Below are 14564 nucleotides of genomic sequence, written 5' to 3' on the forward strand. Positions count from 1 at the left end.
TTCGCAGCCAGAATTCTGGCCCAGAAAGAATGAACGTTGGAGAAGTACAGTAGTTAGTTACCCGGATAATTTTTGGGTATTTCTAGCCATTGTTTTCATGTTGCATTAAAGCTCAACTGAACTGCATATTAATGCTAAGTGTTTAATGATTTCTCTTCTATTCAGATAAGTCAGATAAGCTTTGAGGCCTTTACCAACTTTAGCATATGATCTGCCATACTGTATATTATGTCTCTAGCCTGAGCTGGGCAGGTGTGTGTTTTGCTGTGGTGGTGACACTAAAGTGAAACTACCTGTAGACATTTAACCAAATGTAACGTAAATTTACTGTCTGAATCAGTCATTCTTTTCATAGTGCAGTATGTGCCATCATGACAATGACAAGAGAAATTGTGTCAGCGAGTGACCAGTTTCATCTGCAGCTTAAGCATCTTGTAGGCAGCAAGACACTGCAGATTTTTATCTTTATTTTACATTTATCTTGATTAATAAAAACAGGCAGCTAGTTGGAGAGAAATGTAGCAATACTATTGTTATGAATTCTTATTTGTGCGTAAAGACCATCAACAAAAGCCTGGAGTTTGTTAAATAATACATGTCATTACTATTTCAATTAAATTCATTTTTTTTTTTTTTTTGTTGCATTTAATTTTTGTTTTCTAGAATCAGAGTCTGCTTTCTATAGAGACACCATACTGTCCTAACAACACATCTCACATTATCTGTCTGAAAAACAACGGCTTGACTAAGGATATAACTCTTGTTTTCTGAAGCTGTGAACAGAAACTTTATGTCTTGCGAACACAAGCCTGAACCTCCATCTTAATCTTTCTGGCTCCTAAACACAAACCTGAACCACTGACAGCAGGCAGCTTAATGGTTGTACTGAAAATTGATTGTCTTCTTCATCATAATAGATTTGGCTTTAACAATGAAGCTCAAAATCAGAAATTAGTGGATTATATTTCTAATATAATTACAGAAACTAAAGCACAATTACCAGCAGATTAAGTTCTAGTTGGAGTGGAATATGGTTCCAAATGACAGGAAGGACAGCACCAGAATGAAGCCACAAGAGTACTGAATCAGAGCAACTCAGCCCTGACTTTGTTGATATCTGCTATCTTTCAGTTTAAGTTGACTTCAGAATTTAAAAAGCAACTTAAAGAGGTGTGGATAGCTGTGAGCAGAAGATAGAGGAGTGGGCCTGGTAGAGCAAAGCAGGGGAGAATAAAGGGGAAATGTGCACCTGTCAGTGCTAGCTGCTTGGGCGTAAAGTCTAGATAGGATACATGCACAACAATACAGCAGCTTTTTTTATGACACTGTACAACAATAATTAGTATTTTTACAGTACTGTGATGATTGGGTTTAAGGTTAGGGTGGGGTAGATGCTAAAAAACACAATATTATTGGTTAATTTGATAAATAACATAAATACTCGGAACAACTTCTGTTTCTACGTTACTGTGATGGTTGGGTTTAGGGTTGGGGTGGGGGTAGATGTTAATTAAAATACAATTAATGGGAAATTTAAAAGACAATATAAATAATTCTCGTTAACTTCCGGCCGCAACCATATCTGATCTAGGCATTTCTTTTCTTTTTAGTCCTTTTGTCTCCATTGTATAGTTTAGTCTATTTAGCAATTTCTCCATTGTTTTACATTAGTTAAACGTCAATGCAATCGGCCTTTAATAAGTAGGATGAGTTTTGTTATTTCCAGGTTTGCCTGCTGGCATTATAACCTCATTCTTCCACGAGGCAGGCAGATTTCCTTCATTCATTAATTTATTGAATAGTTTTAGAATAATTACTAAATATCTGTCAAATGTTGTATCATTACATAGCATTCAGTACTGTATATCATCTTTTCCAGGAGATGTTTGTGTGTGTGTGTGTGTGTGTGTGTGTGTGTGTGTGTGTGTGTGTGTGTGTGTGTGTGTGTGTGTGTTTAGCTCTCCTAGTGCCCTTCTCTGCTCATATAATGTAAATTCAGCATCTATTACGTCAGCAAAATAAATAATTATATCTGGCTGTTGTTTGGATTTCTGTTGATTTTAATATCATCGGATACATTGTTCTCACTGTGTACTTTAGGAAAGGCTTCAGCTTGAATTTCAGTCTTTTCATGATCTGTTAATTCTAAACTTCCTTCCTCATTTTTAAAACTGGTATTGTTTGTTTATATTCCACAGATTTTACTTAAACTAAGCCTCAAATGAATTTATATCAAGATCTTTTCCTATTGTGCCACACCAATCTCTCCAGTATTTCTTATTGTTCTTACCTCAGCTTGAGCTTTCTTATTTAATAAAATCACCAAGCATGTCTTTTTAAGCATGTCTTTTAAAGGTTTTTAAAGCATTACAAGACTACATTGTTCTGTCCACCAAGAAACTGCCTCCCTTCCTTCCCTTTTTTTCCTATCACTTCCTTCCCTTTTTTCCTTTCCTATTATCCTTGATCAGCCCTTAACTTGTTTCTAACTGGTCAGTTGTGAGATCTGAACAATTATACAGTTAAAACACCAACAATAAATATGCCAAATATTTTTGAATCATGGTTCTTCCAGTTAAACATTCATTCATTCATTCATTTTCTTTTTGTTTTAGTATTTTCATTCATCAGTAGTCGCCACAGCGAAATGAATCGACAATTTTTCCTGCATATATTTTATGCAGCGGATGCCCTTCCAACTACAACCTTTCACTGGGAAACACCCATACACACTCATTTACACACATACACTACAGTCAATTTAGCTTGTTCAATATTTTTATTATTATTAATAATAATATAAGTATTATTATGATGACATAAATAAAACAAATACATTATTATAGTGAATTTTTTAAATATAACATTTTTATTTTGACTTTAAAGCAACACAGCTATAAAGACAGAAACAAAACAAAAGACAGAAAAAAAGATTTTAAAACGCTTGCTATGTTAACAATGCTACACATATTTCTAGGCCAGTGGGCACATGGTGAACTTGAGAAAAATGCCAGTGTCATACCATTAAACTGTTATCCTTGACATCTGACAGACAATTAAAAAGGGTTTCTGGGTGGTTTCAGAGCCACTTTTACTATTATTATTATTCAAGGATATTATTACTGTATACAAGGATCACAGTGGAGCTTCAAAGTTGTCAGTTTTTAATCATTATCATTCATTCATTTTCTTTTCGGCTTAGTACCTTTATTAATCCGGGGTCGCCACAGCAGAATGAACCGCCAACTTATCCAACATGTTTTTTTACGCATCGGATGCCCTTCCAGTCGCAACCCATCTCTGGGAAACATACACACACACACTCATTCACATTCATACACTACGGACAATTTGGCCTACCCAATTCACTTGTACCGCATGTCTTTGGACTTGTGGGGGAAACCTGAGCACCCGGAGGAAACCCATGCGAAGGCAGGGAGAACATGCAAACTCCACACAGAAACGCCAACTGAGCCAGCTGAGGCTCGAACTAGCGACCTTCTTGCTGTGAGGCGACAACACTACCTACTGCACCACTGCATTGCCCAGTTTAAAATCCTAAAAAAAGTATAATAAATTTTATACAGCCTTATTTTAAAAGAGCAGGTCAAAATAACCACTATTATTAATACAAATATCTATTTGTTATGCTGAATGACAATAGAACATAATTTCACTCCTTCCCCTTGTCTTTGGCTCACATATTTACTGTACATGAAAAATGTGCCTTTACTGAATGCCCCAATTTACAAACCGGTTAAGAAGTTTCCAAAATGTTCTGATAATTACTACAAAAAATAAGTGATATGATGTATTTAGTTATTCAGCTTCATTAAAAGTTTGATGATATAAATAATTAATTTAAATAAATCTATTAACACCTGATAGCTGAGATTAAGCTGTGATGGTAATTGTATAAAATCTCTGTATCATCTATTCTGTTAGATCACACAGTTTCACTTTTGCATTTGAACCTATCCAAAACCCAGGATGTAGAGGTTGAGTGAATGTGGTCTGGACTCTGCGGATGAGGCTTATTTTGTCAGAGACGCCGTAGAAGGACAGAGTTCCTGCACTGTGATCCACATACACTCCTATTCTACTGCTGGACAACACAGGGAGAACAGTACATTTACTATTGTGATAATAACTGCATGTGGAGGAAGAGCAGAACAACATCCATGAATGATCATTATATCCAAACAGACATAATTTGGATCCCTTCCTCCTGATGCTCTTATATGTCACTGCTATAAACACCTCTCCACTCCACTCAATCTCCCAGTAGGAGCGTCCACACAAACTCTCTCTACACAACACCTGACTGTAATAATCAAATCTGTCAGGATGATCAGGATACTGCTGGACTGTGTTTGTGTCAGTAACCAGTGTGTTCCTCTCAGACAGAAGAAGGGTTTTATAAACTGTGTTTGGATCCAGAGAGAGCAGACGGGAATCTGATGAAGAGAAAATACACAAGACTTTAATGACAATAGTTTGAGTGAGAATCTGATCATTTCCCAATAATGGAACTAATAGCTGAAACACCATGATCATATGGGCAAATATTTCGGTTAATCAATCAATCAAATTAAATTAAGTTTGAATAAAGTTTTATTTTTTCATTAATTCGTTATTTTGCAAGATTCTAGTATTAAGATTAAAGTGCAATTAGGCAAATCGTGTGTGTGTGTGTGTGTGTGTGTGTGTGTGTGTGTGTGTGTGTGTGTGTGTGTGTGTGTGAGAGAGAGAGAGAGACTTACATTGTAGAAAGTCCTGTCTGGTTTCAGGGTCTTTGTTCAATATTTCAGTGCACTTTACTAAAGAAATAAATGTATAATCAGAATAATTTCAGTGTACAACAGAATAAAATAAATACAGCTTTTTTTATATAGTTGATCACAAGTAAACCTGATTGCTATAATATCTGTTATTTGCCTCTGTCTGAGATCTTTTCAGTCTCTTGTCTGCAGAAATCCTCCAGTTTGTCCTTCAGTTCAGAAACAGATTTTCCCACATGATCAAGAGAGAGGAGAGAGCTGATAGTGATGCTGGAAACATCTGCAGTTCCAGGAGAGACAGAGAAAGACAGGAAACTCTACAGGAGGAAAATACACAACAAATACACAGAAGAGTTTAGCAGAGATTAAACAGATGAAGCTCCACAAATGAAGAAGCAGGAGAGACTTTCTGCTTTCACAAATATATGAGTACTTGACTTTAATTGTACTTTGTGTTTTTCTATTTTTTGGGGAATATCCTGACAGGTCTTTGGTCAGTTCAGAATTGCCTACTAGCTGACTGAATTTGTATGATTCTCAAGTACTCAGTGGGGTTATTGTTCAGAATTGTACACAGACGTCAACAATTTTCTGTTAAGTCTATATATGTTTAAATCAGCTTTAAAACACCTATATGTACAGCATTGAGTGTTGTTGACCTGAGATCGTGAGCAGAGCGGCCTACAATCACTTTGTGAGAATTAAAGCTGCTCTGCTGATGAAACTGCAAACTATCTTTCGTAATCTTTCTTTGATTGAATCTTTGACTCCAGCTCTTTTTAGTCTGACACACTGTTCATTTTTTGTGGTAAATCTGTCCCCAATAACTTACATTATGCAGAGAAGTGGAGTAACTCTTTAAAACTTTTTTTGTGTTGATCTTAGGTTTTATTTTATTTGTTATCTTAGGATAAAATCATTATATGTTTTTTATTTAACTTTGTAAAGATGATTTATTTGAAAAAAGTATATACTTTCTTATTTTTAGCTTTGCTGTGGTACTCAAATGAGGAAAGAGATCATGTCTTTATAGATGTAAATGATGTGTTACCTGCAGGAACTGTATGTGATCTTGAGTTTGTAAAAACTGCTCCAGCTCAGTGTTTCTCCTCTTCAGATCATCAATCTCCTTCTCCAGTGTCTTCATGAGATCCTCAGCTCGACTCACTGCAGTCTTTTCCTGATCTCTGATCAGCTGTGTGATCTCAGAGCAGCGTCTCTCAATGGAGTGGATGAGTTGAGTAAAGATGCTCTCAGTGTCCTCCACTGCTGCCTGTGCAGAGCGCTGTTAAACACATCACAGTCAGCTCTTACTGCTGCTCACACACTCAACATGAGTCTCAAACTCTTCCTCTGTCTGTCAGCTGATGTTCTTCATCTCAAACTCACCTTATGAGAGTCCACAGCCTGTCTCAGATCCTGAAGCTTCTTCTCTCGCTCCTGGATTCTGTCTTGATATTGTCTTTGTGTCTCTTTCAGAATATTCTGTTGATAAATGTACAACCTGAATGTTTCTACATTCACTGAGGCTAAATAACACATCTACAATTTGAGAAGATTGGTGAAACTCCTGCTTACAGCTTTAATCTGGTATTTAATCTGTGTAAACTCATACCTGTTTCTCTGTCCTCTCAGCTGCAGCCGTCACAGTCTCATGGTTTTTGTGTTCATCCATCGTACACAGATAACACACACACTGCTGGTCAGTCCTACAGTAGATTTTCAGCGGTTCTTCATGTTTTGTGCAGATCATTTCTTGTAGTCGTCCAGTGGCGTCAGTCAGTTTGTGTTTCTTGCTTCTGAATAATGTCTGATGTTGCTGCAGGTGATGTTGACAGTAAGAGTTCAGACACACTAGACAGGACTTGACAGCTTTAAGTTTTCTTCCAGTACAGACGTCACACTCCACATCTCCAGATCCAGCATAACAGTCTGCAGTTTGGAGTCTTGTTGTCTTCAGTTTCTCCAGCATTTCAGCGAGCATCACATTCTTACCTAAAGCAGGTCTTGGAGTGAAGGTCCGTCTGCACTGAGGACAGCTGTAAACTCTCTTCTGATCCTCCAGATTCCAGCAGTCTGTAATGCAGCTCATACAGAAACTGTGTCCACAGGAAATGGTGACTGGATCCTTCAGTAGATCCAGACAAATTGGACAGATGAACTCCTGATCTAGATTTGCTTCTGCCATTATACCACAAGATCTCAGAGGTCTGTCCAAATCTCAGCCGCACTTCAGTTTCAGTCTTCCAGAAAGAGAAAGAGCTTCCTGGTTCTGTACTTTTGAGTTGTGCAAAACAAGCAAGTCTGGTTTATGGTTGGGACTTTGTCCTTTATTATGTTAAAGATCATAAAATAAAAATTCTGAAAATGATTACAAAGATATTGCTGCAAGTTATATGTCAGATTTATACAGAGTTTAACAACAACAAAAACAAAAACAAATAAAACCTACGAGGAAAGCACAAGGGGCACGGCAGAGCAGAGGCTGTCAAATAGTAACGTTATCCAGCACACTGGTTCTTCCTGATCTAGGCCTGAAGAGTTTAAGATAGGTAGCAGGGTCATCATCTTCTCTGTACCACCACGGCTGTCTTTCCCTTAGGTGTTCTCTCCCGCCATTATTGAAGATGACATGGCACACTTGCCTTTTCTTCTCTCTGTTTGGCAGGTGCACTTTACATGTAATGGGTCCCATCATTGTGAGGATGGTGTAGGACCTCTGACCCCCTGCATACAGCTTGTTAAATACAACGACAGTAGTGTTGAGAATACCGGTCATACTATAGCTGAAAATCTTTCAGGGCAATCTTCATGTTCTTGTGGGCCTGTTTTCTGTACAACTTCAGGTGGCCTGTCATTTTTAGCGCATACTGATGCAATCTGCATTTCTGTGTGGAGTTTGCATGTTCTCCCCGTGTTGGTGTGCGTTTCCTTAGGGCGCTCCAGTTTTTCTCACCGTTCATATACATATAGTATAGGTGAATTGGATTAACTAAATAGGGTGAGTGTGTGAATTAGTGTGTATGGGTGTTTCCCAGTACCTGGTTACGGCTGGAAGGGCATATGCTGCATATAACAAGCTGGTTCATTCGCTGTGGCGACCCCTGATATGAATGAACAGAATGAATGAACATAAGGTTTTACCAGAAATGGACAGAATACATCTTTCTGGAGTGATTAGGGTGATATTTGGCTGAAAATACATTGTCATGGAAAATGTAAAAATAGAGACTTTTTTCCCCTCTTAGAGGTGAATAATTTGGGAAGTTTTAAAATATTGGATGTTTATTCAGTACAGTTTTGTTCATTTTAATGTATAAAAATGTTCCACATATAAATGTAAGGTGCCAATGTAAATCCTTAAGATACTGTTTAAGTAAAAAAAGTGAACCTTTTTGTAAGAGTACCATCCCCGTGACAGCTTTTGTACCTTTATTTCTTTACAAGAACCAACCCAAACTATTAAAGGGTCTTTTAAAAAATCCTTTCCCATATAAGTCAACATACATTAATGATTTCATAACTTTGATTATAATTGCATATATATAATTACAAATACATTGTAACTGAATTGTAGTATAAAAATAATTTTTTTTCTGTGATTTGACAATATTAATATTTACATTTGAATTATTTTACTTGCATAAAGGGCACCTATTAAGTAAAAATCACTTTTATAAGGGGTTTAAACAGTTGTGTGGCATCAGTGTGTGAATATAACCAGCCTCTAATAGTCCAAATTAATTAATTTTATTTTTTATAATCACACTTGATAAAGACAGTCTGCAGAAACACTTTGATTGACATTCTTCCTTTGTACGTGTCATCCGGAAAGCCCCGCCCATTGGGGATGATCAAACTGAGAAATAGGTATTTGTAGCCCCGCCTTCTATTGAAAAGAAAGCTAGGAGCACAAGCTCATTTAAATTTAAAGCGACAGTCACCATAACAGCACAATTTGCATTAAAGCCTACAATGGGCAGTTTTAAAGAGATATAAAACATTTTTTGTAGCGTATTTGAGCTGAAATTTCACATACACACTCTAGGGACATCAGAGACTCATTTTACCTTTTGTAAAAAGAGGCATAATAGTTCCCTTTTAAGTCGTCATTGCATGAAGGAATTCTGTTCCCATGCTCAGGTCTCCAGTTCTTTGTATAAAGAAAAGTATTGAATAAACAAACCACTGTTTTTCACCGAAAAAGCAACCTTGATTTTAATAGTAATACATTTATTTTGGTACAATATAAATATATTACACCTCATTTACATCTCTCTTTAATATTATCCAGTCATGGTCAGATTGAGAAAATTGCATCTAAAATCGGATGTTTGATTAATTGACAGTAAGCCATTTTGAAACAGTTTTTTTAACTACTGTAGTTGTGCATAAAGGACTTAGTTCTTTTAGCTCTGAAACTGAGATATTTAATACCAGTCACTAAGCCAAATCACAAAATCTATTTTATCTCATTAAACACTTACCGGCCACTATATTAGGTACACCTTACTAGTACCTGGTTGGACCCCTTTTTGCCTTCAGAACTGCCATCATCCTTTGTGGCATAGATCCAACAAGGTACTGGAAATAATCCTCAGAGATTTTGGTCCATATTGGAGAGGGGTTTGGATGCAGACCTGGTGCAGTGCAATCTGAGCTGCATCCGATGCTTTTTAATGAGCTCACCTAACCCCACCCATAACCCTACCCCTCACAGTGACGTCACTCACTTCATTTGAGTGCATTATGTTTGACTGCATGGCTGCACATCCCTGATGCCAATCTCCCGTTCCACCACATTCCAAAGGTGCTCTTTTGGATTGAGATCTGGTGACTGTGGAGGTCATTTGAGTACAGTGAACTCATTGTCATATCCAAGAAACCACACTGAAAAAAATGATTCAAAGATGATTCCTTGGATTTACTCAATTTTTTTATGTTAAGAGGTTGTAAACATTTTTTTTGGGCTGAATTTAAACAAACAAATTAAGTTGAACATTACTAAACTTAATTTGGTTGTTTAAATTCAACACAAACAAATTGTTTGCAACAGTTCTGCATGCAACAGTTTTTTCAGTGCAGTAGTTTCTGAAATACTCAGACCAGCCCTTCTGGCACCAATAACCATGCCACGTTCAAAGCCACTTAAATCCCCTTTCTTCCCCATTCTGATGCTCGGTTTGAACTGCAGCAGATCGTCTTGATCATGTCTACATGCCTAAATGCATTGAGTTGCTGCCATGTGATTGGCTTATTAGAAATTTGCGTTAACAAGCAGTTGGATAGACGTACCTAATAAAGTGGCCGGAAATTGTATAACATCCCTTAATATGATTAGTTGCATGAGTATTTACATGTACATGTTTTTGGTGGTGTAATGCAGACATTTTAAACAACATAATTAAAGCGGTGTGTTCTAATGTCACTCCAAAACAATGGTCCATTCCATAACCCTCAGGTTCATGGTTGAGTGCGCTTTTTCTGCATGGCATTCATGAGTTCTGACATGAAGTCGCCACCTGAGGGCGCTGTTAGTTGAGGAGTAGTCCTCTTAGGTGGAGGTGGAGCCACTTTTCTGACACTGCCGGCTGGATTGTTGGCGGCTGGTGCTGGAGCTGGTGGTGGAGGCGGGGGTGGAGGTGGCGGAGGTGCTCCGCCTGCAGATGTAAAAGCAGGAGGAGGTGGTGGAAGGGAGGCGACGGGGTCTGGAGGTGGTGGTGGGAGTGATTCTCCACCATGAGACCCAAAACTAGGTGGTGGAGGAGGCAGAAAGTCAGGGGGCAGATCGGCAATTTCTGGAGGAGGTGGTGGAGGAGGAAGATCATCCATTGGTGGAGGGAAGGAGGATTGTGGGAATTTAGGTGGAGGAGGAAACTTGTTGACTTTGGTTGAGCTGACTGGAACAGGAGGCGCTGGTGGTGCTGGTGGTGCGGGCGGAGGAGGAGGAAACATGGGGTCGGGTGGTGGAGGAGGCAGGAAATCCATTGAAGGTGGAGGTGGTGGTAATGATGACTGGTTGGATGGAACCTTTAAAAACAAACCCAAAAGTATCATTCAGGTGCATTCATAAGAAGTTAAAACAGCTCTCAAACTATATTATGATAAATAAATAAGTGTGCTTAATAGGTATAGTTCACCCCAAAATGAAAATACTCTGATTATGTACTCACTTGTTCCAAACTTGGCTGAGTTTCTTTTTTTAAAAGTTAAAATTCTGAAGAATGCTGAAAACAAGTAGCCATTGGCATTCTTCTGTGAATGTCAGTGGCTACCATTTTTCTAAATATCTTCTTTTGTGTTCAACAGAAAATAAGGTATTAAAACAAGTGAAGGGCGGATAAATGTTCATTTTGCACTCAAAAAAGATGTTTTGCAGATTGTTTAAACTACTTGTTTAAGATGAGCTTTAAACAACACAATTCTGGATTTTTTTGGAGGGGGAAACCTAATTTTTTTATGCTCACTCCACTTCAATTTATGTTAACTTAATCGATTTATGTTGGGACAACATGAATAAATTGTGTGGAACTCTTTACTGTTTGCTGTTGTACACTGTTTATCTCTTTTACTGTTTACAGTTACTAATATATGTATACTTGTGCACATTAAATTTAGTAAAAATTCTAGAGAATAAATTACCAATATTACTTGGTTCTTTAAAGACCAGGAATATTATTCCCCACCCATCCGCCACATTTACTAATAAACCATTTTAGTTTTTAGTATCTAAATATATATATAACCAATATCCTCCTGAGACCCAGCCCATTGACTTGTGTCCTCTATAGAGGACATTGCGTTTTCATGAATTTTCTTTGAATTTTTTGAACTACTCTGTCAAGTCCTGTTGTTCTGTTCAGTGGCCATTCTGGGTTTTCTAGTGATATGTCATTTGATTGGCTGGCATGCTAGGAACCACTTCTTACACTGCATCCAAAATGGTCGACATACAAACAAGCACATTTTATGGGAAGGAGAGAGGCATGTCAAATTTAACTATTTAAATGTTTTTTTTTTACTTTTATTATTACATGTATATTTGTTTATTAAAGTGTCAGGAACAATACATTTAGCTTTCAAAGCTGTTAACTTGTTTGTTTCAAAATATCATCCTTTTTTAAATGTCAACTATAGTGGACACCAGGTCCATAATGTAATGATTGAGTGCATGTTGTAGGAGGCAGAACTGAAGCAGAGAGGATTCTTTATAAGATAGCTAAGAGAGACTTTGATTTAGAGTCTGACAATCAGAGAATTAGAGACAATTAGAGAATGACAATCAGTTTTAAATTACTTTTATGTTCAATTTGTTTTGGATTAACATCACTACAGTGGACATGCTGTAAAATACAAAAAATAAAAACAAGAATCTAAAAACTCTAAATTGTAATTTTTTTTTTAACCCAAAGGATGTAGAAAATCACAGAAAAAAAAAATTCTTTGGGTCTCAGGAGGATATATCAAGGGCAAAAAAAAAAAAATATTGAATAATGTCTGTTTTCTAATTATCTTTTTGTAAAAAGTGTAGATGGTCTCAAAAGACTCAAGTTAAGTCGAAATATATTTTCCTACATCTCAATAAGTGCAATTCCACCTTTATTCCACAAGGTTGCAGTGTCTAATTTACAAAAATTTCATGGTTTTTCACTTGTAATCATAAATACCACTCCCTGTGATTATTACAAGCTCAAATATCTCGATTGCATGTGTCTTGCGATCTGTCAGGGACCAAAACATTGATTGTAAAAGATATTGGAAATGATTATTTTCAGAATGATATTTATCTCGAATGATATGAGTAAAAGAGGGTGATGGTAAAACCATCTGCTCAGACTGAACTCCTCCATGTTACAAAAGGGACAGAAGCATACTTTGTTTCATTATTTTGTAATTATTAATATACACTCTCAGAAATAAAGCTACAAGAGCTGCCATCGGGGCATTACCTTTTCAAAAGGGACACATCTGTACTGAGTCCAAATTGGTACATCAAGGGTATATATTTGTACCTAACAATTTCCAAAGGTAAGCATTTGTACTTTTTAGCTACTAATATGTACACTTGAGGTATTAATATAGACCATTTAGGTATCTCAGTGATGGGTTGCAGCTGGAAGGGCATCCACTGCGTAAAACATATGGTGGATAAGTTGGCGGTTCATTTTGCTGTGGCGACCCCTGATTAATAAGGGGACTAAGCCGAAAAGAAAATGAATGAAAAAATATTACATTAATGAGATGTACCTTGTTTTCCACTGGAGGCTGAGGAGCATGTCCGTTTGCAGCTTTGGCTGTAAGATAAACACACACTTTTATAAAATGTCCTAAAAGGGTAATATAACAAGATCCATACATATTCATGATCAACTGAGCTGCTTTATTTGTACCTTTAGGTGTAGGGGAGGGTGTTGATGCAGTGGAGGAGGCCTGGATAGTGCGGTTAGCCCAGGATGCAGAGCCTGATGCTTTCCTCACAGCAGCCTTGTAGTTGTCATATAACTGCTTTCCATACTGTTAAACAAACCATGATTAAATAAGACTAATAAGAAGAAAAGCAAATCCTTTAAAGCTGTGTTTCCCAACCCTGAGGCACACTAACAGTACCCATTTTAGATGTCTCCTTATCTGACCCATTAACTTCAGGTTTTGGAGTCTCTTCAGATGTTCTGATGAGTTGATTCAGATGTGTTTGATTAGGGAGATGGGGAAAAAGTATACTGTTGGTGTGCCTTCAGGAACAGGGCTCGGAAACACTGCTTTAAAGGATAGTTCACACAAAAAATACATTTTACTCATAATTTGTTTACTCTTCCTCAAGTCATTCCAAATCTTGAGTTTATTATGTTGAACACAAAGATATTTTGAAGAAAATTGCGAACCTTTGACATCTATAGCGGAAAAATACACACAATGGAAGTCAACGGTTACCAGTTTTTAGCTTTCTTCAAAATATCTTCTTTTTTGTTTAACAAGATAGAAAGTCAAACCCACATGGAAAGAACCTATATAAACATATATGTTTTAATATAGGTTTTTAAAATTTGTGACATTTAAAAAAATTGGCCGTTTTCCTATATTAAATGTACATATAAGGACATGTGTGCCTATGCACATGTATACATGTACACATTTACTGTATGTACACATATATATGCATATATATACTTACATATTAGTTCAATTATTCAAATCTATAGCTGCTAGACAACATAAATAAAATACATGTAATTATTTGAATTTACTTGAGAACAATCAAATAGTACAAGAACAAAAACAAGGCAAATAATAAAAAAAAAAAACAGAGAAAAACATAGCTTCCATCTCCTATCACACTTATATGCCATAGTTAAATTCTATATTGTGCCAATTACATGTGATACCAATTTTAAGTGTTCACATGTACATTCGTTTTTTGCATTTTTTCCCCCCTCATATAGGTTCTTTCCATGTGGGAACTGGTTCTGACCAATGAAAGCTCAGTAAATGATGACTGAATATTTAGTTTTAGGTGAACTGTCCCTTTAAATTGACAGACCTCAGCACCAACACAACACATTTGTTTATTCTAAAGCGCAGATCTGCCATTTTTGCGTAGTTTTGCTCTACATTTATCATATTTTCTTTATAAATGTTTACACTAATTTAATTGTTTTTTTTATTAAACAATTTCTTAATTATTATTATTAATTTGCTAATTTTTTTCCATCTGTATGCAGTTATTCTCTGAGGTTATGTACTTATGTGTTATGTACTTCATTTCGTATTTATGTATTTATATAT

General features: G+C 36.7%; 3 protein-coding genes across 3 annotated transcripts in view; all 3 read right to left on the reverse strand.

Annotated features, from left to right (window-relative positions):
* gpr158a (G protein-coupled receptor 158a) overlaps positions 1 to 14564 on the reverse strand; it is a 741191-nt gene that overhangs the window by 267129 nt on the left and 459498 nt on the right. The window lies entirely within an intron of this gene.
* Positions 2863 to 7087, reverse strand: ftr61 (finTRIM family, member 61). Its single transcript, XM_003201267.7, has 6 exons — positions 6397 to 7087; positions 6171 to 6266; positions 5833 to 6066; positions 4939 to 5098; positions 4764 to 4820; positions 2863 to 4457 (listed from the first exon to the last, which is right to left on the reverse strand). Exons 1-6 carry the CDS (start codon positions 6967 to 6969, stop codon positions 3934 to 3936), a joined length of 1644 nt encoding a protein of 547 aa, XP_003201315.1. The 5' UTR covers positions 6970 to 7087; the 3' UTR covers positions 2863 to 3933.
* Positions 8977 to 14564, reverse strand: part of apbb1ip (amyloid beta (A4) precursor protein-binding, family B, member 1 interacting protein) — a 38410-nt gene continuing 32822 nt past the window's right edge. Inside the window, 4 exon segments of the mRNA NM_200634.1 lie at positions 8977 to 9669; positions 9866 to 10811; positions 13029 to 13075; positions 13172 to 13295. Of these exon segments, the coding sequence (NP_956928.1) occupies positions 10245 to 10811; positions 13029 to 13075; positions 13172 to 13295 (738 nt within the window). The 3' untranslated portion in view covers positions 8977 to 9669; positions 9866 to 10244.

Source organism: Danio rerio, chromosome 24 (assembly GCF_049306965.1).
Source record: "Danio rerio strain Tuebingen ecotype United States chromosome 24, GRCz12tu, whole genome shotgun sequence".
NCBI classification, from domain to species: domain Eukaryota; kingdom Metazoa; phylum Chordata; class Actinopteri; order Cypriniformes; family Danionidae; genus Danio; species Danio rerio.